Here is a 23,793-nt window from a genome sequence, read left to right on the forward strand (position 1 = left end):
TCTGATTCTTTGTTTTACGGGCTCTGAATTCCCCGCACAGAGCCTTCCTACAGACAGGAGTTAATGTTGCAGAAGTCGAATAACAACACAGAATGCAGAAATTAGAGGCTGCAAATAGAGAAATTAGGGGGTGATTCAGGAAGAGCGGTCGAGAGAAAGCTGGATTCAGACCTAATCATCTGCTTCTAATTAAAGCCTCAAATTCTTCTAGAAGCAGTGACATTATAGGGAAAACACTTCATTGGTTACTTGTCAAATCCTCCTTTAATAGGTAATTTGTACATTGATATGCAGGGAAAAATAAATCGCTTTGGCATTTCTTAATAACTCGCTGGGGGTCACTACCAGCAGTGCAGTGGTGTGCAAGAAACTGGCATTTTGATATCAATCAGGAATATTACCGTCCTCGTGTATAATCCCGTGATACCTCACCCTATCTCTTGGTTACCACGCTCCGCGCTAAGCAACCTGCTCTGAAATGTTGCCATTTAAGAGCAAATAAAGAGGAGAGACGGGAACATTTTAATTAGCCTTGATCAACAAGGCCCCACGTGTACCCTGCGTTTTATGTACCTCCTTTCAGGCTCTCTCTTCTGTGCAAGCTGTTCCGATGCATTCATTGTCTCCCTTCTATTTCCTGTAGGGCCTCCTGACTATTCCCGCTGGAAAAGACTACAAAGTGCAATCCAGCTGCCCCACCCCCACCCCCTAATGCCCCGCCGCCCCTGCCAAGGCAAAGTAACAACGCAAACTTGCACAGTGGGGTGCAGATAAGTTTTCCTGCCATTTCTTTCCCTTGATAGTGTTAAATATTCACCCTGCTCTTATCGGTGCCGGTGAGTCTGGAAAGACGTCATACAAATCACCCTGGATTTTGGACCACTCCAGCACCTGGGGGAGAAGGAAATCAAACCGAAGGCTTGCTGCCCAAGCAGAGATGGGGGAGAAAATGCTCCGGGGACCTTGGCCTTCCCTCGAGAGGCGTTTATTTTGGAACAAGGAAGGAAGGAGGCACAGCCAGGCTGCTGGGCTGTGTATGCACAAGCACCTTCAGTGTGCGGTCTCACAATCCAAATTATGCATGTTCCAACATGAAACTTGTAATCCGTATGCATATGGCGGATATTAATGGTACTGAGAACGTAAACAGAGTAATTCAGGCGAAAGTCCAGATACAAGACCACAGCACTAAGTGGAAATGCACACATATCAGGGGGATCAGCATCAGGCCCGGCTGGAGAGTCACCGATCACTCTATCATGTTACCTTCTCTCCCCTTTTAGATCAGTCTATCTTCACAAATTTGGGTTCAACTAGCCCCAGTTTGACAGACACCAGGATGTACTTTGGCATTTGCACGGTATCCTTTTTTTTTTTTTTAAGGGAGGTCTTATTTGATTTTCCTGTGTTTTATTTGGGCTTAACTCTTCCAAAAAAATGCTTCGTGAAGGGTGTCTGACCCCGTTGGGGAGGTGCTTCAGAATGGATAATCACAGCTGACGGTTTCATGGTCGAGGGAGTCTTACGCTGTGAACACATTTAATGAGAGGTCTGAGACTCAGTGGGCTGAGAGGCAGCTGGGGAATGGGAAAGAGCCCGGGGGAGGGCTGGGGGATCCCAGGTCTGGTCTGGGGTCTGCGCCTACCAACGTGGAAAACCTTGGGCGCCTCCTTCACCGACCCCAGCTTTAGACTGTTCATCTATAATGAACGGTTGGACTAAAAAGTCTGATGGTTGTATCTAATTCTGGAAAGCCTGTCATGTCAGGTGAAAAACCCCTTCCTTCTCTACCACACTTGAGATCACTGGCTGGGATTTTCAGATTAAGTGGTTTGGAGGTAAGCTTCTAGTTCTGGGCTGGGGGTGTCCCCGGGGGGTGTCTCAGTGCGGGGCAGGTAGATGGCCATAACCACTGGGGACCAGGTAGCCATGTTTAGCTAGAGGGCCAGTGCCCTCTGTTTCTCGTAGGTCCCAGAGATGGGTCCATTTACTGGACTGTGTTGATACGGGAGGTGGAAAAATGGAATCGAAGAAAAGCATTCTTACCTGCCTGTTCCTATCTTTCTCTCCCTGCCCCTCCCCCCAACTTCTCATTACGGAAAATTTCAAACCTGCATAAAAGCAAAGAGAATTGTGTAATTAATATCCATATACTTCTCTTCTGGCTTCTGCAATTATCAACTCATGGCCAATCTTGTTTCCACTATACCCCCATCACTCCTCTGCCTGCTTCCCTCATAGTCTCTCGAAGCGAATCCCAGACATCAACTCATTTCCTCCAGAGAGACTCTGGCATGCATCTCTAAAAGACAAAGACTCCTCTTTTGAAACTGAACCCCCAATACCATCATCCCACCAAAAACATTACTGCTCAACATCATCAAATGTGCAGTCAACTTCCCTTCTTTCCCTCCGACTCAAATCCCTTCCAATTTCTAAGTCACTAGAGCTAAACCATTTCACGCCCTCCTAATCCTCTATGCGACAGAGAGAGACCGACCCCCTCCCTCCTCTGAAATCCTGGACTGTTTGCTATTTCCCTCTAGTCTTTTTATTTGCTGTCTGGTAGAACTGATGTTTCGCCCACATAAAGTCATCTTGCCGGTTGGATTCTAAGTTCCCTGAGGGTCATGGCTTCTAACTTTCAAATTTCCCTATAATCGGTGGCAAAGTATTTTTGTTGCATAAGCGTTCGAAGTATCCGATGATCGATTAATCTACCTTTTGCCAGCTCCATGAAGGAAGACTTCTGCTCTGCAAAGCCATCAGCTTAGTCTCCTGGGCTCCTCTGTACACACTCGAACCCCGTGATGAAAGTAACTTTGCCAGCTTAAAGGCTCACTAGGAAACTCTGTAAGCCGTGGCCCCGTTGATCAGAAAAAGGCCTTCCCCCAAGAAAGCCCTTTTGCCGGACAGAATGAGCGTGAAAATTGCCTTCCCAGCCTGTAGCTCAGTGGCCCCAGGAGGGCCAAAGACAGACCTACAGGTGAAGGGGAGGCAGTTGGCCATCTCATCACAATGACGGGATCTGTGCTATGAAATGCAAGCAAATGCCATCTCCTCGGTTAGCAGAAGCTCAAGGAAATTCAGAAGGAGAACCCAACTGATTTCTAACGTGTGGCAGATGAGAGCACAATCTCATTTTCAATAAAACAGCATCAAGACCCCACTGAGTTCCATCAACATGTTTCCTGAATGACAGTGACACTCAGTAATGAGAGAATGGTCAGAAACCAAAGAATCTTCTCTAGTACCTATCCACACACCCCCATACCCACCCCCCCCCCCCCACCCCCACGCATGGGTTCGTGCACTGGAGTAGCTGGGGAGGGCAGGTTGGGTAGAGACACCTGACATCATAGCTCAAGGGGCGTGGCGAGGCAGAAAGCTACCTGGATGGACACATTTAAGGGGAGCAGAACTGCCCAGGGACTTTTACTCAGTTCCCACTGCCCTGTGAAGTCTTGGTAACGTGCCTTGAGGAGCCAGCATCATCTCACTGAGCAGAAGTCATATGAGTTTCTTAGGGCTCAACTAAAGAAGAGAGTCATACCTGAGGGAAGAGGGGTGGGGGTGGGGGAAGCAGGTGATGGGGATTAAGGAGTGCACCTGCTGTGCTGGCCGCAGGTGATGTATGCAAGTGGTGAATCACCATATTATACACCTGAAACTAATGTAACACAGCACGTTAACTGGAGTTACAATAAAAGCTGAAAAAAAAAAAAAAAGAAGAGGGTCACGCTCAGGTTTTCATCGGCGCAGAAGAGAATGAGCTTTGAATTTTATTATGTGCATCTCAGCCAAATTATACAATGCAGTTTCGATAGTCTCTGTTCCCAGTGATAAATGTTGCTATACTTCCCGTGCAAAGCTTTATTCCAGGATCTGGCTCAAGTCTTATTAAGATCATTCAGAAAAGGACATACAATAAATATTTGATGGCATCCTTCCTGCAGCTTCTTGAAAACCTATTGTGAAGAGCCCCAGGGTGTTAACAGTGATCAAATTATGAAATAAACCATTTTTCTCTTGAAACAAAAAGGAAGTTCCGGGTTCCTCGAGCAGGAGGTCAGATCAGACTACCTCACAAAAAAGCTGTTGTGTTACACCTGCTGCGTGCCAGAAAGATGATGGACAGAAACGACAATTCTAAGGATAAAATACGCCCTTGCACCAAATAAAAACACGTTTAAAAAGAGCTTGCATCAAAAGATGTTGAGAACAAGCCTATCCAGCATCTTTAAAATCCTGTTCAAATTGTAGGTCAAGGTGAATACGGTTGCAGGCCAAGGCAGGTTTGAGATGAATGGAATAAATAAGGAAGGCTTTCAAGTAGAATGCAATCAGCAAAATTCACAGGAGTATTTATAACTAATTATATCTGTTAGAATAATGATCTCACGTAGCAACCAACACCACAGTTATTTAAATATCAATTACCATAGCAGATTCTGTAGTTATCAGTAAGGGCTGCAGAGTCAAATCATATTGCCTGAAGCTAAATTTATCATCATTATAAAACTTGGACCTTTTACGAGGCTCCAGAGCATTTTAAAATAAGAGACACACACGACTTGTCGCTGTTGCTATGAGACAAATGTTTAGATCACACGTTTCTGAAGAAGGAAGGAAAACGACAGGTTCTTACCAAGTAATCATCAGGCTTGATACCAAAAAGTTCTCTGAAATATCGGAATGCCAGTGGAGCATAGGTCTTAAATCTGAAGTCTGGGTAATGATGTGCTGGGGTCAGATTGCTCCCTTCACTGCAATTAAAATATTAAAAAAAAAAAAAGTGAGAGAGAGAGAGAGAGAGAGAGAATGAATGAATGAATGAATTAGTAAAGACAATTTTGACTTCAAATTGTAGTTCTACTAGTCCCGGGCCAGTTTCCCTGTTAGAAAAACATACCCCAGTTGAGGGTCTCTCTAAGCTCATGTCCAAGGGCAATGGCCATCAGGTCAAACCAGATGCTAAGTCAGCAGGGGCCAGTCCAAGCCCATATTCCCTGCCAATCCCAGTGTGTCTTCAGCCTCAATATTCTTCATCATCCCCCTGTGCCTATGACTTTCCTCCTGTGATTTTCCATCGTCCCCAGTGAAACCAGTTGTAATGCTTTAGGTAGAAGATTCAGGGCTTAGTGCATGGAATGATTTGAAAAATGCATTTTTTTTTTGGACCATAAACATTGGATAAAGATTTTAAACTAGGAATAAGTGAAATGGTTTTAAAAATGTCACTCACAAAATCATCACACTGGAAATGGGGGAGTCCTGAATCTGAACTATTTCTTACATCCATATTTATAGGAAAAGAGACCTTAAATATTTTAGCGATTTTAAAACCCTGATGTGCATTCCCAGAGACATCATTATCTTTTTTCCCCCCTCTTCTGGGTTCATCTTTGAAAATTTTTGTGCAATATTTATGACACATAAAAGGTATAAAGAAATAAACCAGTGAATACTCATGAATCTAAAATGCTGCTTAAGAAATAAAATATTATCTGTATAGTTGAACTGCCTTCTATACTTTTTATTAATCATAAACTCTCTTTCTCCTTAGAGGCATCCACTAGCCTGAATTTTGATGTTTATCATTCATTTTAGTCTTTGACTACAACTATAATATATCTCACCCAACATCCGACAAGCCACCTAATCCACCTGTACTTAAAAGTTTTCATTGTGAAAAATGAGAACAATTCAGTAGATTAATACAATTTTGTAGAGAGGTTCAAGATCTCTCTTTACCACATTCTAAGTGGGTCACTGAGGCTCTAAGGCAACTCTGTCATGGTCTAATTTTTATGGATACGAGTAAGCCTGTGCAAAGAAAAACGCTTTCAGCATGCAACAAACACTTGGAACCTACAACAGTTTAACTGTGTCCATGGCAGCCAGATTTTTGTATCGGTACCCAGCACATCACTGACAGTAAGTAGTTTCTGAATAAAACAGTGAGTTTTTAAGACAAATGGTAAAATAGTAAAGTTGATTCTTACCTGAAGGTTAGGTTCAAAACTCACCAGGTAAGGTAAAAAAAAAAAAAAGAAAAATCACTATAGTCTAGAGATATAGACAGATACAATGGAATATAACAGCCATAAAAAGAATGAAATGTTGCCATTTGCAACAATGTGAATGGATCTAGAGAGTATTATGCTAAGTGAAGCAAGTCAGAGAATCACAAATACCGTATGATTTCACTCATTATGTGGAATTTAAGAAACAAAACAAACGAACAAAGAAAAGAGACAAACCAAGAAACAGACTCTTCATTATAGACAACTGATGGTCTCCCGAGGGGGAAATAGGGGCAGGGGTGAAATAGGTGATGGGGATTAAAAAGTACATTTATCCTGATGAGCACTGACTAATGCATAGAATTACTGAATCACTATATTGTACCCCTGAAATCAGCATAACACTGTATGCTAATTACACTGGAATTTCAAAATTAATTAGTTAAAAAAAACCCATCATCGTCAAAAATCACCCTTGAAAGCTATTTAGGAGATTATCTATTCAATATATCCACTACGGCCAGTTCTTCCTCTCGCGTGGTCACAGATGACTGCTTCTTTTGGTGACTTCCAGCGGAAGTAGTTGGCTTGTATTGTCAGGGCTTGACATCAGATAATACATCTTATCTGCAGAGGTGAAGCTTGCACTAAGGCAGCAGCAAGGCTTGCCCTTCAGGGCAGTGGTGCAGGGACCGGGACTGCCCGGGATAAGAGCCGTCACCTCTGCATCAGCTCTGTGTGTGAAACGGCCCCAAATCACCTACTCATCTGAACAGTTGCTGTTTCCTGAAGCAAGAAGAGTTGAATATTCACAATGCACATGTGCTGCCCAGACATCGCATCCGAACATTTCCTCAGTCGGTATTTTGAGACGTCTCAGGGGACATGTACTCAGTTCCAGGTCCTATGGGATTGTCAAGAGGAATAATTCTGGAACTCCTAGGACATGGAGTAACTTGAAAATGCTGGCTGGGCAGAAATAAGAGAGAAAATCAAAGAGGCTCAAAGTGACCAGTGACATGCCTCTGCTCCCTTGCAAACAAGTAAAAGCAAGTACAGATCCTTGGGTTCCGAATTGGGCTGCTTTCAGGGGGCTGAGAGTGTTGCCAGTTTCTTATTTCTTCCACCCTCTTCTGTCCTTGGTAGCTCATGCAATCAAAGTCATTAATTCCATTAGAATGCATGACATTAGCTTCAATGTGCACACAGTAAGATAAAACCCCCGTGTTCTACTCCTTGGTGTTTTTCTTCAAATGGCTTATTCTTTTTTTTTTTTTTTTAATTTTTTTTTTTTTCAATGTTTTTTATTTATTTTTTGGGACAGAGAGAGACAGAGCATGAACGGGGGAGGGGCAGAGAGAGAGGGAGACACAGAATGGGAAACAGGCTCCAGGCTCCGAGCCATCAGCCCAGAGCCTGACGCGGGGCTCGAACTCACGGACCGCGAGATCGTGACCTGGCTGAAGTCGGACGCTTAACCGACTGCGCCACCCAGGCGCCCCTCAAATGGCTTATTCTTATGCAGTTGGGGGACCAAGACTGTGAGAGAATCTTAAGCGAGAATCTCACAACTGTGAGATCATGACCTGAGCTGAAACCAAGAGTTGGACGCTCCACCGACTGAGCCACCCAGGCGCCCCACCACTGCTATTATTAAATCTAAAAATATGTATTTCTCAGGACGCCTGAGTGGCTCAGTCGGTGAAGCGTCCAACTCTGGCTCGGGTCCTGATCTCACGGTTCGTGGGTTCGAGCACCGTGTCAGGCTCTGTCCTGGCCGCTAGAAGCCTGGAGCCTGCTTCCGACTCTCTGTCTCCCTCTCTCTCTCCCCCTTCCCTGCTCGTGCTCTGTCTCTCCCTGTCTCTCAAAGATAAACATTAAACAAATTTACAAAAACGTATTTCTTAGTGGCAATGGACGTTTAGAATTATACAATGTTGAAGTCTGAAGGAAGCACTAGCCACTCCCTGGCGATTCCCATTTAGCAGGTAAAAAAAAAAAAAAAAGTCCAGGGAGGGAAAGTAATGGCCTAAGCTGGTCAGGAACAAACAAGATGAGAACATGAGATTCACACCAGAGCCATGGGAAAGTCATAGGCAGATAGGTACGCTTTAACTTAAACTTGACGTTCCTAGGGTAAGTCCTCCTTTTCACGATTCAGTTGCAGGCTTCCGAGTAGCCCCTGCCCAAATACACCATCTCTTCTTCTCCAGGAGGACCTCACGCTGTGGGGTCACGGGGGGGCAGAATTCTTACAGAAGCTTGATGGGCCACAAGAACATTCTCAGCTGGATGCGCTGGGAACACCTTAGCTTCCTGCACGTGGTTCCACAGCCTGATAACCACGCGCTATTTGGGGTGGCACTGGGAGGAGAGGGTTGGTGCTAAGCAATAAGGTGAAACTAACTCAGCATCTGCAGGGCACATAAGGGGGGCTCCAGTTTGGGAGCCGAGAGCTAGAGCTCTGCTGTTTCCGAGGCAGCGTTTTATATCGGGTGGATTTGCTGATTTCAAGCTGTAACTGACAGTAGGGGGTTTGGAGGCTGTTGGCAAAAGGAGCGGGCCAGCAGCTCCTGGGGGACAGACTCATTCACGTGATTATGGAGGGGGGGAACTCCCACCATGTGCCACCTGTAAGCCGGAGGCCCAGGAAAGCTGGTAGAGCAGTTCCAGCTCAACCTTGAAGGTCTGAGAACCAGGTGAGCCAATGGAAGTCCTGGCCCGAGCCAGAAGGCCCAAGCAGAAGTGCTAACGTCTGCAGGCAGGGCAAGGTGCCTGTCCAGCTCCGGCAGGGAGCGAATTTGCCCTTCCTCTACCTTTCGGTTCCCTGTGGGCACACACGAAACTGATGAAGTGATCTTGGGTCAGTCTACTGATTTGAATGCAAATTTCCTGTGGAGAAATCATCACAGACACATTCAGAAGTAATGTTTTTTAATAAACGTTTTTAAAGTATTTTATTTATTTTTTGAGAGAGAGACAGAGACAGAGCCCAAGTATGGGAGGTACAGACAGAGAGGGAGAGACAGACTCCGAAGCAGGCTCCAGGCTCCGAGCTGTCAGCACAGAGCTCGACGTGGGGCTTGAACTTGCGAACCGTGAGAACGTGACCTGAGCCGAGGTCAGACGTTTAGCCGACTGAGACACCCAGAAGGCCACACCATCTTTTAAGGCCAGCCAGCTAACAGCCAATCTTTAAAAATCAGCAGATGGAAGGAGCTTAAATTCCACAACCAAATACTGCATCCTGGGCGGTCATGTACTTGGAAAACGGGATATCACTGTCTATATGCTGAACTTCCCAAGTAGTTGGTACCATCCTGGGAAATAGTGTTTGAAGGCAATTTCAAGTAAGTTACAATGTTACATAACAATCACTACACATAATAAACCTCTTATCTGGAACTAAAGGAAGAGGTATGCGCCTTTTATGAGTAGGAAATCGGTGTCTCCCCGTCCCTACCCCATAAACGAACGAATATTTGAAGAGTTTTGACTTGGAAGGACATCATCCTGGTTGGCTTGTCCAGAAACAGCCACGCATCCTCTTTGATGATTTGTGTGTTATCCACCCACACAGTAGACGGGCTAGAGAATGTCTGTACCGATGAGGGGCTGGCAATCCTTTAAGAATCTCTGTTGTGGGGCACCTGGGTGGCTCGGTCGGTTGGGCGTCCGACTTCGGCTCAGGTCATGATCTCGCGGTCCGTGAGTTCGAGCCCCACGTCGGGCTCTGTGCTGACAGCTCAGAGCCTGGAGCCTGTTTCAGATTCTGTGTCTCCCTCTCTCTCTGACCCTCCCCATTCATGCTCTGTCTCTGTCTCAAAAATGAATAAACGTTAAAAAAAATTAAAAAAAAATCTCTGTTGCAACCACTCAGCTCTACTGCTGTGGTGGGAAAACAGACAATATGTAAATGAATGGATGTGGCTGTGTTCCAAGGCAACTTTATTAACAAAAAGGGGCAAGGAGCCAGGTCTGTCCCATGGGCTGGAGTGTGCTGACCCATGGCAAGAGAGAGATGGGTTCTTGGATGAGTTTACGTCAGTATTATCTGAAATGCAGGCAGTTGCCTCATCTGTCAAAACCTTAACATCTAGCACTGAAATCTGGCAATGCTCACATGAACTGCTGACCTCTATGTTTGCCTGCCACGTAGAAAAATGTCGCACCCTCACAGCAGTTCTGGGTAATTCTCTGCCCAATGAGGGTATCCCTTGGCTATTCCCATCCACCCCCAAGAGTGCATACAGAGAGCAATCTGTGTTCGCCAAACTGAACTCCATTTTATGAGGGAGGAGATTAAAATGCAAGAGACTTTTATAAATTCTTTGGGTAGATGATTACTCTTGAATATGGAAAGATATATAAACTTTTACTGCCAGCTTTCAAGCCCTATTTTCCATTGCAGACAAAGCCGGGATGGCGTCTCTTGAAGTGGAACGGAGGACAGGATTAAAGCTGCTTGTCAAGGGGCTGGAGGGAAAACTTTCTAAGGTGGAAGCTGGGTACTTTCTCTGATTCAAACAAGCGGAACTATTGTTACTGTGCTTTCTTGCCACGGTGTAAGGAAAAACAAAACTTTAGGGTCGGCTGTCCCTGAGTTCAAATCCTGACATCACCATTTATTGGTTGTATAGCTTTGGGTTAAGACACTTCCTGTCTCCGGGCCTCAGTTACTCCATCTGTAAAATGGATTTTTGGGTAAAGTTGAAAGATAGTAACAATAAGTTAATGCTATATGCTGTATCATATAAATGTTATGTCAGTTAAACTATGGGCGGTTCATGGCTGGCACTCATCAATTTTGCTTCCTTTTGCCATGTCAGGGTCAAGTTTGCATGGCAAAACATTAGAAAACATCCTCCTCTTTCTTCCTAGTCCCTTTACACATGCCATTTTGTCTACAACTTTGAGTTTCTGATTGCACTGCGGAACCTGGGATCAGAAGATTACGATGTGGTCATAGCTCTCTTACTAATCTACATTGACTTTGGAAGATCATGGGACCAGATTGTTGAAAGGGATTAAAAACAATTTTTTTTAACGTTTTACTGAATTTTTTAGAGACAGAGCACGAGCAGGGGAGGGGCAGAGAGAGAGGCAGACACAGAGTCCGAAGCAGGATCCAGGCTCTGAGCTGTCAGCACAGAGCCCGACACGGGGCACGAACCCACAAACCATGAGATCATGACCTGAGCCAAAGTTGGACGCTTAACCGACTGAGCCACGCAGGCGCCCCTGTTGAAAGGGATTTTCTATCATCCTTCAAATCCCAAGTCCAGAGGCTTTTTTTTTTTTCCATCTACAAAATGAAATGATGTGTGGAACAGGATATAATATCTAAAAATAACTGTGAGCCACTTTGAAATAAGTAAACAAACAAACATGACACATTTCGTTGCTAAGGGAGACAGTGGCAGTAACTTAGAACATCTCAAGACACCCAATGCAATGAGTTTTCTCTATGACCCAGATAGATTCATTGCGTTGTAGAGCCATCAAAGACTTGGACGGTCAGAGACAGTCCTGCCCACCTCCTCCCCCTTCCTCCTGTCTCCATGCAAGTGTGGGAGTTTATGGATGGGCAGGGAGGAAACTTTATCTGGCAGCTTTACGGATGTGTAGCTGACATAAAGTACAGTTTGTTAATTTTCACAGGGGGTCTATATCCATGGAACGGTCGCCATGGCCAAGGTACTGAATTGACTCATCACTCTGTGGGAGCTTTGTGGCTGCGAGAGTAACCAAGAGATAGATATTACTGGCAAGGCCTCAGGGGTGACAAATATCCTAACACGTGTACCCTGGCACAAAGTGTTGTCTTATCCAAAAGAGCCGATATCACCTCCACTGAGAAGAGCTGGGCTCAGTCCCTTGGCAAAATTAACAAACGGCCCAGATTAGGAAACTGAGGCAAGACCCACATCCGTTTCTTCCGTTTTCATGGAAACACATCCAGAGTGTGTATGTTATTTAAAAAAAACCAATATGGCATTTGCTAAAAGAAATTCTTGTCTGCATCAAATGCTTCCTATCACACTGATGCTTAAAAAGCTATATATATGTTAAAATGATACATTTTAAGTGACAGTGGGTTCCTCCCAATAGGGTCATTAGCTAAGCCTCCCCTCCCCCAGCGACATGGGTGCCACACAGGGGCTGATGCTTCTCCGTGGCCTAGAGGGTGAAGGTCAAAGACACAAATTCTAGGCATGGACACTGTTGGCTTTTCTACTCCTGAAGAAAAAGGAGACCTCGTTTTGCCTTAATCATCAAGATACAGTATGCTTTTAGTAAGTCATCCACGAACAGAAGGATTCATGGCACCAAGAAAGAGCTCATGAAAACCTAGTTACATGCTCCTTGTTGTAAAGTATCTCATAGAGTGTCACGCATAATTTACTTGGGACACAGATGTAATTTTGATATTTTAGGTGTTCGCTGAAAAGTCATCTGGAGTTTAACATTAGTTGCAAAAATCACGTAAGAACTCCAAGAACAAAATTTGGTAGCTACGAGAAAGATCATCCCTGTCACATGGGAAGTCACACGCGAGGTCAGTGGTTCTCCAACAATTATGTGCTTAGAATCTCCTGGAAGGATGGTTCAATAGATTTCTCGGGCCCATCCCTGAAGTTCCTGATTCAGTTGATGTGGGTGGGGCCCAAGGATCTGACTTCTTAACAAAGTTCAACGTGATCCTGAGGGTGCTGGTCTGGGGCCCATATGCTCGGGCCCCGCTTTTCCCTGGGGCCCGTCCAAAGCTGGCTCTGTTGATTGGATACGGTGGGTAGAAGAGACCAGCAGACACGGAGCACCTGTCACTGTTCTCATTGTCTGGAAGCTAGCTCTGGTGGCTGCCCAGGACCCTAGAGAAGCAACCTTCAAAATTCCCGATAGATCTACTGTATTCTTCAACCAAGAGCATTTAAAGCAAAACTAGGCTGTCTCGGTTCACCACCTAATGGGTTGATTTCGGGACAGTTGACAACTAGATGTAGAGATGAACTTAAGTACCATTTCCCTGAAGACTTGAAAAAAAAATAAAGCAATGAAGATACTGAGGGTCAAAGGCTCTCCCCAGCCATTCTCACCCGAGCCCAGTAAGTAACAACGCATACCCAAAGTGGCTTCGTTTGGGGAGCAATACTTATATTTTAAAATGTAACTGTGTCTTACACATTTATCCGCAGAGCCCCGAAGACAAAGCGACTGCCCTGCACCCCCAACTCAAATAGCTGAGTTTTTATTTGCTAGGCCATTGCAGTCGCGGGGACATTTCCAACTTAATAACGATTACTTCTCTTCCTATCCTAAGCTAGCACGAGACTTAACACATTTTAACTTATTTACTTTCTTTTGGCAAAGAATACGTAACAGAAGCCTTACCATTTAAACCACCTGTAAGTGGCCAGTTCTGTGGCACCGCGTGTATTCACACAGATACGCAACTGTCTCCACCATCCGCCCCAGATTGATTTGTTGAACGGATTTCCCCCCCAAAACACGATCGAGTTGGAGGTGACCTGGAGGGTCAACCGGGGTGTTTCTGACACCACCTATGGTGTCAAACGGGCGGGATTCTCCTAAGTTTTCTGGAGGAGAGCTAAGTTGAAGGCCTCACGGAGGAAGAGCTACGCGACTGAACCCAGATAGGAGGCCCAACTGCGGGCCCCCGGCCCATCTTGTGAATGACGGGCCGCAAAATCCTGGCATCAGCCGTTGCTTCTCAGATGCCCTCTTTTTCTTTTTTTTTTTTTTTTAAACTTTGGAAGATGTGTTTATTTATTTTTCAATATATGAAGTTTATTGTCAAATTGGTTTCCATACCACACCCAGTGCTCATCCCAAAAGGTGCCCTCCTCAATACCCATCCCCCGCCCTCCCCTCCCTCCCACCCCCCATCAACCCTCAGTTTGTTCTCAGTTTTTAAGAGTCTCTTATGCTTTGGCTCTCTCCCACTCTAACCTCCTTTTTTATTTTTTTTCCTTCCCCTCCCCCATGGGTATCTGTTAAGTTTCTCAGGATCCACATAAGAGTGAAAACATATGGTATCTGTCTTTCTCTGGATGACTTATTTCACTTAGCATCACACTCTCCAGTTCCATCCACGTTGCTACAAAAGGCCATATTTCATTCTTTCCCATTGCCACGTAGTATTCCATTGTGTATATAAACCACAGTTTCTTTATCCATTCATCAGTTGATGGACATTTAGGCTCTTTCCATAATTTGGCTGTTGTTGAGAGTGCTGCTATAAACATTGGGGTACAAGTGCCCCTATGCGTCAGCCCTCCTGTATCCCTTGGGTAAATTCCTAGCAGGACTATTGCTGGGTCTTAGGGTAGATCTATTTTTAATTTTTGAGGAACCTCCACACTGTTTTCCAGAGCGGATGCCCTCTTTTTCTAACGCTACACAGACACTACTCTGAGTACTGCACTCCTTCCCGTCGAATCTCAAATCTTCATACAATCTTCCAGGCGTTACCATCATTACATAGAACCTACTTACCGTCTCCCTATAAAAATAAACGCAACCCACGTGGCACAAGGGAAAGTGACAATCCTTGGTGCTGCTTCTGGGCCTGTTAAAGACCCAACGCGTGCATGTACCCATTCACTGGTAGGAAAGTCTTCAATGTGGAGAGGCCACCAGGAAGGTTCTTTAGCATGGAAATCCTCACAAACAGAAATGTTCTTACCTGGGTAGGAACACACTTTCCACCACATAAAAGTCTTGCATGAGAACATCTCTATCCGGCTTGGAAGTGAGATTACCCACGGTGTATCCTATCCCCAGCTGAATAGCACCTTTGATAGCAGATGATGCAGTCTGCAAAGAAAACAAGGGTCTCAGGGTCAGCCTCAACAGTCAGGGCCTTGTTCAAGGTCACAAGCAGCAGAAACAGGAAAAGGGGGTTAGATTTTCTTTCTTGTTCCTCAACCGTGAGGAAGCTGGGTTTGGAAACAGGACAGGTTCCTTCTTTTGATGGTGGGTCTATTAAGGGCCCTTCTTGATATGAAATTATTCTTGCGGTAGTATTTCCTACAAATATTTCTAAGGTCAAATTACAGTCCCAAATCTCCACCTTTCTGTTAGTAAGAGCTTAGAAATTTGGTAGGATGCTTTCAACACATGGTATTCTAATTTGTACCAAAAAAGAAATGGTATAGCCACATTTTTAAAAAATCTGAAGTTCTATAACATACCTATGGATCAGGAAGTGTATTTTCTTATTTAATTTGAGAGAGAGAGAGAGAGAGAGCGCGTGAGAGAGCATGTGCACGCGCGCAAGTCGGGGAGAGGGGCAGAGGAAGATACAGAGAATCCCAAGCAGGCTCTAGGCTCAGCACAGAGCTGGACGCAGGGCTTGATCCCTTGACCCTGGGATCATGACCTAAGCTAAAACCAAGAGTTGGATGCTCAACCCACTGAGCCACGCAGGTGGCGCCCTCAAGAGGAGTACTTTATCTTCACAAGAAATGAGACAGGAAAAAGTAATTTGAGCCTTTGGATAAAATTTAATTTGGAAATTGCTTACTAGTTTTGCCATGAATCCACAATCACAATTTCCTACACTGACCTGTGTAGGAATAATGTATATACATTAATGGGGAATAATGTATATACATATATGTGTACACATACATACACATACGTGTGTGTGTGTGTGTGTGTGTGTCGTTTTAGCCAATAAAATAGGAAAAATAGCAAAGTAACTCAATTTAGGAAAATTAGAAGGCATGCTCTTTTTTTTTTTTTTAATCTTTTAAATGTTTGTTTATTTTTGGGAGAGGGAGGGAGAGGGGCAGAATGAGAGGGAGACACAGAATCCGAAGCAGGCTCCAGGCTCTGAGCTGTCAGCAGCGAGCCCGACGCGGGGCTCGAACTCACGGACGGCGAGATCGTGACCTGAGCTGAAGTTGGGCACTTAACAGCCAGCCAGCCAGGCGCCCCAGAAGGCATGCTTCTCAATGTTTGTGCAAGTGTGGCCATTTCAGGTGAAATCACCAAGTGATTATTGGGGACCTAGCCCTGTGCTCGCAGTGGCTTGTCTGGGGTTCAACCTCGGGTGACTGTGGATCACGGCACTTTGGCTGGAGGACACCAGTGTTGGGGGTGGGGTGGAAAGGATATACGACCTAGCTTGGTTCTGTATATCCTTTGCTTGTGATCACAGAACGGCATCCAAATAGGTTTAAAGGGTCTGCGAGCTGTATGCATACAGCCAGTTTTGAAGCCTTTAAGAAGGGATTATCTCCACGATTCAGGAAATCTGAGGATCAAGGATCAAACCGGAGGCCGGGATCGATCCGAGCTGCTCTGTCACTTCCACTCTACAACTCTACAAACCCTTCCCCACGGAGTCATCATTTGGTGGCTTGTTCACCCCACTGCAAATATGATATTCCCCCTACTCTGAGCACAACTCCCTGCCCTCCTTCCTAGAGGGGGCAGAGAGTGGCTCAGTGTTTTTCTTCTTCCACATGCCTCTTCAAGATTCCAGGGCAGCAAGATGGCGAAAGACTGGGACTCAAGCCCCCAGGGCAACTAGGCTTCAAAAACAAAAAAGTTTGCTATTTTCATTCTCGCTCCCCGAGTTCTGCAATGCCACCAACTGGCATCAGTGACCTTTTGTACCAAAACCTCTGACTTCGGAAGACTGAAATGGATTTTCTTCACTTTAACCTCACATACAAATTCAAAAGACATTTCTATCCATCACTCAGAGCAGTATGGCCCAAGGTATGACATCAGCACTTTCCAGAGGACCCGACACCCCGACGTGTTCTGTTCGAGAACCATCAACAGAGTCCTGTGCTCTCAAAGCGCTCGTCCCTCCCCACCCCTGACTGCTACCCGGAACTCTCGGTATTTCTGCTTAATTCAGTCCTCTAGTCCTTCTGGGGCCGGGACACCTGTCATACAGATAAGGGAGTATGACCAATGGTTTCTTGACCACCCTCCTCCTCGAACCCCAACTACAGAAGGTGGTCAAAGCAGCAGAAGTCTATACCTGGTGTTTTCAAACTTTAGGAAGCACGAGAATCACGGAGATACTTAAAAGAGACAAAGGCAAAACCGCAGAGACAGGAAAAGCAGCAACGGTTGCCAGGGGTTGGGAGAAGACAGGGAGAACACAGAGGGTTTTCGGGGCAGGGAAAACACCTTTTATGATACTGTAATGATGGCTACATGCCGTGACACAGGTATCTAAGCCCACAGAACACACATAACGAGCGAGCCATGATGTAAACTATGGACTCCAGGTGATAAGGTAGGTTCATCCATTGTAACAAACCCAACCCTGTGGGGGAGGATGTTGATAGTGGGAGGCAGAGAGCAGGTGGGAAATCGCTGAACCTTGTCAATGCTTCTGTTAACCTACAACTACTCTAAAAAAAAAAAAAACAGTCTTAAAAAAACAGTCAACGGGCATGGGCAACCCAAGCCAAAATCAAGAGCAGACCGATGGGTTGCATCTCCAGACTTTCTGATTCTGAAGGTCTGGGGTGAGGCTCGAGAATTCGCTCTTGCTCTAAAGAACACTGGACAAATCTTTCTCCGATGGCATGAGAGTAAATTTTGATTCCTCAAAGGAATAAGATTCGGGAAAGGGCTCTGTTGACGTCTGTTTAGTTACACCAAAAAACAGACTTGTGATGCTATTGCGTTCCTTTCTGCCTCCTTAAAATTCAAGCGCTCTGATGGGAGACATAACAGAAATGGTAACAAAAGGTCGTATTTTTTCGATCAACACTTCGCGCCTGGTACTTGACGCACAATGACGATAATCGTAACGACAATCTGTCGTAATCGTAGCGCAGACGTACAGAGCGTTCACTGAGTGGCAGGCACTCTTCTGAGTGCTTTTATCCTCACACAGCTCGTGACGAGGTGCAAGTGGAACTCACACATGGGGAGTCCAAGTTATAAGCAACTACACCGTCACCTAGCAGGTCAAGATCCCTGATTTTGCCCTTTTTACAGGTGGGGATTTAAGGCGCAGCGAGGTGAAGTGACTTGTCCCACTCCCATCGCTAGCATATGGCACTCTGGCTGCAAAGCCCTCTGGCTGCAAAGATGCTTCCACATCTGTTTTTTCATCCCCCATCCCCGCTCCCAAAATGAGCCTGGGATGCAAGTCTGAAGTTCCCTCTTAAGTCTAGCTGTTTGACCTCAGCAGAGGAAGGAGTCCCGCGGAAGCCATTCCTTTTAATAAGCCAGGGCTGAAATATTTTATTTGCTTCTAATCACACCCAACCATGAGTCAACCTAAGAAAAGCTGTAACCCGCTTGGTAAACCAGTATAAATACGGGTCAATGTCACTTGTTAATGTCACCACCAGCAACGGCAGTGGGGGTGTGTGTGGTATTTTGCTGCCAAGGGAGGGATGAAGTCTTGAGGTTTCCTTCTCCCCACCTCCATGTAAAATCCGATGCTTTGGCACCCATGCATTTGCAGAGAATTAAAAAGCATCTTGGGGTGCCTGGGTGGCGCAGTCGGTTAAGCGTCCGACTTCAGCCAGGCCACGATCTCGTGGTCCGTGAGTTCGAGCCCCGCGTCAGGCTCTGGGCTGATGGCTCGGAGCCTGGAGCCTGTTTCCAATTCTGTGTCTCCCTCTCTCTTTGCCCCTCCCCCGTTCATGCTCTGTCTCTCTCTGTCCCAAAAATAAATAAAAAACGTTGAAAAAAAAATTTTTTTTTAAAAAAAAAAAAGCATCTTGCCCACTTCCTGGGAATGTCTGTGTTCACTGGGGCATGTGGTTTCTTGAGTCACCAGCAGTAAAGGCACCACCCAGTACCTCAAGTTCTCCCAGCGGGCAGCAGTCACGGCAGGCGGATGGGCCGTGCTGTCGTATTTTCTAACACGGCCACTCGTAAGATGTGCTTTAAAACTGTAAAACTGAAATGCTACCTGGAGTGTCTCTGGTTAGCAGATTAGTAAACCATGATGGTGACAAAGAACCCGTGTATTGGGCTAGTGGTTCCTCTTGGACAACCAGCACATTCCTTCCCTGCAAACTGCGTGCCGTAAGCCCTTCTTCGGTCCTTCGGGATTCCAGCCAACAGACCAGCGACCCAGTAACAAGTCCGTGGCTCCACACACACTCAGCCTCTCCAGTTTTCTCTGTAGGACTTGGATGATGCTCTCACAGTGCTAGGACATGACCATTTTCCCTTCGAGCTCCACCAGGGACCTTTGACTCCTTTAGAACATGTAGTTCTAGATTTTGGAACACAGCAAAACAGAGCCTATTTTTAATTCAGGACTTTGCATGGGCTAAGTGGAGGCAACACGTTGCCTGGATACTAGAACAACCTCTAAAGCTTTGCATAGTCAGAAAAAAGAACCACAGAAGACCGCGAAAGCAGACCACTGATACTTCCACAGCTCCTCTTTCCTAACCCACCCTTGCGCAGGGCTGACGAGAATCCTAAGGGGAAAACGGACGTCAGCTCTGGGTTTGTGTGATAGGTGCGAGTTTTCAAAGTGCTATCTTTTAATGTTTGATCCTCACGACTGTTTTGCAGGTAGGGAGGGCTTATAAAGCCCATCTGACAGCTAAAGACAGCGTAGGTCTGGGAAATTAACCGGGTCTAAGTCCCTTGGCCAGGGTGGGGGAGAGCCAGGAATGATGCTCTGGTCTCTGGAGGCGCCTGGTTCAGCACTCCACCATCTTCCACTATCTTACGAGCCTGAATGTTTCTGCTGGAGACGATCTGATCTGACTGAAGCCGGAAAGTCCTCTCACGATGAGATAATCATGGTGGTAAGTAACGATCTGACAACATCTATGGAAACCCACCATCAGGGAAGCAATGATCCCGACGACAGTAAGATTTAACTGACGTGACACTGGTTACGGGAGACTGCTTCCTCCAGCACATTGTCTATGAAACCGGATCACTTAACGTGCCATCTGGTATCGGTGGCTTGAAAAGGAAGTATGAAAACATTTCGTGTCAACGGCACTTTCTCCTCCAAGGTGTTCCGATGAATTAATTACGGGATTAGAGCCAATATAGATGATGCCAGAGTGATTTTTGTCAAAAGTACAGATCTCATCATGTCACCACCTTGTGCAAAACCCTCTAATGGGTTCCTGGTGTCCTCACTATAGGATTAAGTCCAAACCCTTTAGCTTGACAAACAACCCTGTCTTACAGTATTACTCCTTCCTGACCTCCATGGACTCCTGCATCTTCATATAAAAAGAGATTCTCACACTCCCAAACAGACAGAAAGACAGACAGACAGACACACACACACACACACATACACACACACACACACACACACACACTGCTTTGAGCAAGCTGACCTTACAGGTCCACGAAGCCCTAAAACTCTAATGTTCTCTTTTTTCAGAATATGTTTTTCCAAAACCACACAGAGATCTAGAGAGTCTAATTCTAAAATTTTTTTTAATGTTTGTTTTGAGAGGTAGAGTATGAGCAAGGGAGGGGCAGACAGAGACAGAGACACAGAATCCGTCCGAAAAGGGGCTCGAACTCACAAACCTCACAACCATGACCCGAGCCGCAGTCGGATGCTTAATCGACTGAGCCACCCAGGCCCCTAGAGAATCTAATTCTAAATTAGAGATGTTCACTGCCAAGGGGCCTTAGACTGGGCCATGAAAAAACAGCTCAGCGACACCTCTTCACAGCGAGAGGTGGGAATCCTTGTCCGACAGGGAGAACCCCTACCTCCAGGTCCGTGTTCCCCTCATCTCTGAACCTATACTCAAGAACAGAGGCACAGGCTTCTTTGCCCCAGTGGTAGAATTAAAGGGAAAGAAAGTAGGAAAGATTGCACGAAACGAGCTGTAGGAGTACAGAAATGGGATGGTTTATGGGTGGGCAACCTAAAGCCTTCTGAAGGAGAGGGGAGCACTCTCATCTTCCAGTTGTTCAAACCAATGCTCCAGTCCCTCTGTGTGTTAGGTTTCTACTGCTGCTGTAGCAAATTACCACAAATGAGTGTGCTCAACACAAACTTATCATCATACAGTTCTGTAGGTCACAAGTCCTAAAATCAAGGTGCTGGTAGGGCTGCGTTCCTTCTGGAAGCTGAGGGGAGAATCCGTTTCCTCGCCTTTCCGAGCCTCTCGAAGCCGCCCACATTCATTGACTTGGGGCCTCTTCGTCTTCAGGGACAGCAGCATCTTCAACTCTCTTTCTCTCTCTGACCTCAGCTCTTGTCACAATGCCTTCGTGGACTCTGAACCTCCTGCCTCCTTGTCATGAGGCCCTGCCAGGAGAGTACAGGAGGATCTTTCCACCTCAAGATCTTTAACCAAATCCCATCTGGGAAGTCCTTTTTCCAAGTAAGCTAACGAATGCACAAAGTGTAGGGATTGGGACATAGCCAACTGTGAGGGCGCCATGATTCTGCAGATCATACTCCAGTTCAGGGCTGATTTCTAGCATTTTCCCCGGGGGGTTGCCCCAGGTAAAGAGAAGAGCTCCCCTCAGAATGCCATTCAGTCAGATGCTGTTTGTTCATTTAACAGAGATCTGAGAACTTTCTTTGAGCCAGGCACCGGTGCTGGAGAGAAAAGCACAATGTTCTTGCTCTCATGGGAGCTTCTGGTCTGGTGGGGGAGACAGACATTAGGCAAAGACTCACACACATAATGACAAGAGCAGTCAGGGATATGAACAAGAGGGTGATGTCACTGAGGCCAACAGGGTGGAGGTCAATTTGGAAAGGTGGAGTTAGGAGAGGCATCCCTGAGGAACGATACACATGCAGAGACTTGAAAGGAAAGAAGGGCCAGTCAGCAGGTCCTGTCGACAAGGGCTGGCTGGGGGCCCCCCACATGCCAGGTGCTCTTCTACAAATGGGGATACAGAAGTGGCCTGGACAGGGTCCTGGCCCTTGAGCAACTCTGAGAGTCCCACTAGGAGGTCAAGGGAACAGATTTCCAGGCAGAGAAGAGCAGCAGTTCAGGGACCCGAAAGCAAACCATGGCAAATACACAGCAGTGGGCCCCATGGAAAGTGTGAGAACTAGAGGCTGGAAAGACCCTGGCCCCAGATCTGGGCCTTACAGGCCATGATAAGGGTTTTTGTGTGTGTGTGTGTGTGTGTGTGTGTGTGTGTGTGCGTGTGTGTTTTGATAAGGAACAGCTTTCTAATTTTAAAAGGATCGCTCTGGCTGCTGGGTAGAGGGAAAGGAGTTAGGGGGCTGCTGTAGTGGCTCAAAGAGATGTGGACGGCTTAAGGAGGGTGATAGACAAGAAGATGGACAGGAAAGATGAATGGGAGAGATATTTTGGAAGGAGCTAAGACTTGCCATGAGCTAGTAATGAGGGCGAGCAAAGCCCTGAAACATCCTGGTGGTTCTCTGGAGCAACTGAGAGGATGGAGTTTGCTCGGCTGAGGTGGGGAGACTGAGGAGAACATATTTTCGGGGGAAGATCAAGTGTTCCATTTGAGATGCCAATGAGACACCCAGTCAGAGATGTTAAGATGTAAGTCAGGAGCTCAGAAGAGAGGTTTGGGCTGAAACTCTGAATAAGTGTTTTCCACATATAAATGGCATTGGGGGTTGACAGAGGAGTATTCTAGAAGGACCTGGAGCTTGGTGAAACATTTAGGGAGAAGACAGAAAGGAGAACCTTTCGCAGTGACATAGGAGTGATGGCAGGAGTAGGAAGAAAATAAGAAAACGTGGCTTTCAAGAAACCAAGAGAAGAGAATTTGAAGAAAGAAGTGACCAGAGTCTCAACCAAGTGGTCCTTTTATTTGGTAATATGAATACAACTTGGGGGGAATCTCGAAAGCTATGGGTTAAATTCTCTAATCTTTTCTCTCGTTATCATTGATTCATAAGTCCAACTCTGCATCTAGAATATTTGACAAAATTAAGTTTATTTATTTGACAGAGACAGAGAGAGCGTGTGCACACGCACACAGAGGAAGGGCTGAGACAGGAAGAGAGAGAATCCCAAGTAGGCTCCATGCTTTCAGCACAGAACCCGACATGGGGCTTGACCCCATGAACCATGAGATCATGACTGGAAAAGAAATCAGGAGTCAGACACTCAACCAACTGAACCACCCAGGTGTCCCTAAACCATATTTTAAAAATGTGTTTTAGGCAACTGACGGAATAGGAAAAGATATTTGCAAATGATATATCAGATAAAGGGCTAGTATCCAAAATCTATAAAGACCTTACCAAACTCAACACCTGAAAAACAAATAATCCAGTGAAGAAATGGGCAGAAAACATGAATAGTCACTTTTTCAAAGAAGACATCCAGATGGCCAACAGACACATGAACAGATGCTCAACGTCACTCATCATCAGGGAAACAGAAATCAAAGCCACACTGAGATACCACCTCACGCCGGTCAGAGTGGCTAAAATGAACAAATCAGGAGACTATACATGCTGGTGAAGATGTGGAGAAATGGGAACCCTCCTGCATTGCTGATGGGAATGCAAACTGGGGCAGCTGCTCTGGAAAATGGTGTGGAGGTTCCTCAAAAAATTAAAAATAGAACTACCCTACGACCCAGCAATAGCACTACTAGGAATTTACCCAAGGGATACAGGAGTGCTGATGCATAGGGGCACTTGTACCCCAATGTTACAGCAGCACTTTCAACAATAGCCAAATTATGGAAAGAGTCTAAATGTCCATCGACTGATGAATGGATACATAAGATGTGGTTTATATATACAATGGAATTACTACTTGGCAATGAGAATAATATCTGGCCACGTACAGCAATGTGGATG

General features: G+C 45.8%; 1 protein-coding gene across 8 annotated transcripts in view; it reads right to left on the bottom strand.

Moving 5' to 3' along the window:
- Window positions 1-23,793, bottom strand: part of PIP5K1B (phosphatidylinositol-4-phosphate 5-kinase type 1 beta) — a 313,556-nt gene that overhangs the window by 125,688 nt on the left and 164,075 nt on the right. For all 8 annotated transcript variants that reach the window (XM_058695763.1, XM_058695762.1, XM_058695764.1 and 5 more), the window contains 2 exons: window positions 14,734-14,864; window positions 4,649-4,766 (listed from right to left, as the gene is read on the bottom strand). In XM_058695763.1, coding sequence (XP_058551746.1) covers window positions 4,649-4,766; window positions 14,734-14,864 — 249 coding nt within the window. The remainder of the gene's footprint in view (window positions 1-4,648; window positions 4,767-14,733; window positions 14,865-23,793) is intronic.

Source organism: Neofelis nebulosa, chromosome 12 (assembly GCF_028018385.1).
Source record: "Neofelis nebulosa isolate mNeoNeb1 chromosome 12, mNeoNeb1.pri, whole genome shotgun sequence".
Taxonomy (NCBI): domain Eukaryota; kingdom Metazoa; phylum Chordata; class Mammalia; order Carnivora; family Felidae; genus Neofelis; species Neofelis nebulosa.